The 2,885-nt window shown below is 40.2% G+C and overlaps 1 protein-coding gene across 1 annotated transcript; it reads right to left on the bottom strand.

Annotated features, from left to right (window-relative positions):
- Positions 1-1,898: 1,898 nt before the first annotated feature.
- Positions 1,899-2,609, bottom strand: LOC145064028 (uncharacterized). The gene has a single exon (XM_079011558.1). It carries the CDS (start codon positions 2,607-2,609, stop codon positions 1,899-1,901), a length of 711 nt encoding a protein of 236 aa, XP_078867684.1.
- Between the last annotated feature and the right edge of the window lie 276 nt (positions 2,610-2,885).

Genomic DNA, 2,885 nt, shown 5'->3' with positions numbered 1-2,885 from the left:
CACCTACTAATAAAACAAGGTCCAACCTTAGTGTATTCCCTAGAACTAGCACTTTGACCAAAAGTAAACCCAAGTAAAAAAGTCAACATTTAAAGTCAACTTTAGAGAGTCGCCACGTCGTGACTTCCTATTGGTCACGTCGTGGCAAAATAAGGACAAAATAGTCGTGTGCCCCTCCCTAGTTGCAACATCGTGAAAGCCAAAATTGTCACGTTGTGAAAATTGGTTCCACAACTTAATGGATTAAGCCGTTTTCCATCCATTCCATGAGCTCCAAAGCTCAGATCTGATTCTTCCCAAGGTCTTAATGGATAAAGTTTCCAACTTTATCCATTAAGACATCCTTCTTAGCCAATATCTCGAATCCTAGGTCCTTAATGGCAAATTTGTGCATGAAATCAACTATTAAGCACTTAATTCTTAAAGTCATCAATCTAAAACTTCCAGAAGGGTTTTAGGGACCCTAATGATCCGTAAAAATGCAAAATTTATGGACATGTATGCCCCATGCATGTCCTTTCCCAAAGTCCCCAAATCACAACCACATCCTAGATCTATAAGGTACAATGCTCTTGGGACTTAGAGATATCATAAAGTTGCAAACTTTATCTATTATACTCATTCCATCTTCACATACGGGGCAAAATATGACATAAAATCTAGATCCAAGAGGCATACAACAAAAAGATGAGAGTTTGAGGACTTACAAGAAGTCTAAAAGCTACACACAAGGATGATGAGGGGTTTCTTAGAGAAACTAAGCATGAAAACTTCTTTTTCTTCCTTCAAAACCACCAAAATCTTGCAAAAGTGAGCTCATAAGCTTCAAGAGAGCTAGGGTTTAGCCAAAGGGGCATTTGGAGGTGATGGAGGCTTAGGGTGAAGGAAACCCTAACTCCTCACTTCCTTATATATGGTCCAAGTCCGAAATTAGGGGTTTGTATCTGATTAGGTGTCATGTCGTGACCCATAGCGTGTCAAGTCGTGACATTTAAATGATCCATCTCGATTGACACGACCATATAATGGCGTGTCAATGCTTCCCTCATGTCATGACCTTCCCAAAGCTCACATTATACTTCACATTTTCATACCTCAAGGATCTGAATGTTACAACTCTCTCCCAATTGAATCAGAGTTCGTCCTCAAAGTCCGCTGCTACAAACAAATCAGGATAATGCTCCCTTATCACCCCATTAGTTACATCATTCTTAGCAACATTAGACACATTTTCAACACTTGAACCACCACTCTCAACATTTTACCTACTCGCACTACCCTCATCATTAAGGAAAATACGATACATTCCTGCATAATTTTTCACCCTCCTAACATACATTTTGCCTTTAGAGATCATAATTCTACCTTTCACTAGCTCCATATTGAACCCACCCTTGTCAAACTTCTCCGCAGAAACCAACCCCTTCAAGATAGTAGGGATTAACAACTCGAAGGGTAACCCAACTACCATGTGTGAACTTCAAGAGAACATAACCTCTCACTTGAACTTAAGCTCTATGACCATTTACACATATCACTTCCATCCATGGTGTTGTTGGACGCTAAGTGTGGAAGTTTTCTCGTTGCCTACAAACATGCATAGTCGCTCCAATGACTACGAACCATCCTCGAGCACAAATTTCTCGATTCAGAGAAGAGATCATCAAAATCTCTCCAAGGCCCACATTTGCAACCAGATTAGTATCTTGCTCGACTGCATTTGCCAACGGTCCTGATTTGTGATCTTTGCATTCTTTCATATAGTGCCCGATCTCTCTGTTGACATGGAAAGGTACGACTCTCTCCAGTTTTGAGTTAGGGTTTTGATTATCCGGTTTCTTGAAGTTTTTTTCTTCGGTCCCAAGTTCCTTTTGTTATGTCCCCCGGACTTGCCTTTTCTACCAGAACCCCAGCTGAAAAGTGATGCACACTCGATTCAACTTTACCACGCTTGTCCCTGGTGCGAGTTCCTCCTCAATACGAAGGTGCTTAATCAGATCATCCAAGAAGTAGTCCTCATATTTGTGCATCAATCTCTTAGAGAAGTATTTCCACGAGGGTGACAGTTTTGCGATGATTGCACCAACTTGAAAGAGTTTTGGTAAATATGTGGAGACCATGTTCAATTTTTTGACCATGACCTGGAGTTCATGAACTTGATCCATAATAAGGTTGTCATCAACGATTTGAAACTCTAGGTACTTAGACATAAGGTACTTGTTAGTACCCACCTCATGTGCCTTGTACTTAAGTTCCAGAGCTTTCCATAACTCTCTCAGATCTTTGACTGGCGTGTAAAGATCATAAAGTCGATTAGATAGGCAGTTCTTGATGTGACCCGTACATAGTTCCTCAGACTCTCTATGTAGAGCCCTTCGTTTCTCCAGATCAAATATGGCATTTGGATATGTAGTCTTTTCTGCTTCGGGAATTGGATTGACATGAATTAGGGTCAAGTTAGGGCCCAAAACATAAGTGAGCTTCAGCACATGAAGCATGGACCTGACCTTGTCGGCCCAACGGGTGTAGTTATGACCATTGAATCGATCAAGCTTGGCAAACTCTTGGTTCATGAGTTGGAGACTAGCAGTTGGGATTTCATTGTCCATAAGTTTAAAATTTATAATAAAAAACTTTAAGATTGTTGAAATCCAGACTTGATATTTAAACAATCTAATAATTAAGGCGTGTTTGGCACGGAGCTTTTGGAAGCGTTTGAGAGCTTCTAGCTTTTAGCTTTTGACAAAACGCTCTAGTTTAAACAAAAAACTTCGTTTGGCAGTACGAGCGTTTAACTTTTAGTTTTAACAAAACGCTCCGATTCTAAAAGCTACTTCATGTAGCTTTTAACAAAACGCTCCGGAGCTTTTGAAATCAATTTCCAT

This window comes from Lactuca serriola, chromosome 7 (assembly GCF_051521515.1).
Source record: "Lactuca serriola cultivar US96UC23 chromosome 7, Lser_US96UC23_V15, whole genome shotgun sequence".
In the NCBI taxonomy this organism is placed as follows: Eukaryota; Viridiplantae; Streptophyta; class Magnoliopsida; order Asterales; family Asteraceae; genus Lactuca; species Lactuca serriola.
The sequence above is the reverse complement of the archived record's forward strand: the minus strand, read 5'-3'. Positions and strand labels throughout refer to the sequence as shown.

Bases quoted from the DNA above. Each gene is read 5' to 3' on its own strand.
- LOC145064028 (XM_079011558.1), bottom strand. From the start codon at position 2,609: ATGGACAATGAAATCCCAACTGCTAGTCTCCAACTCATGAACCAAGAG.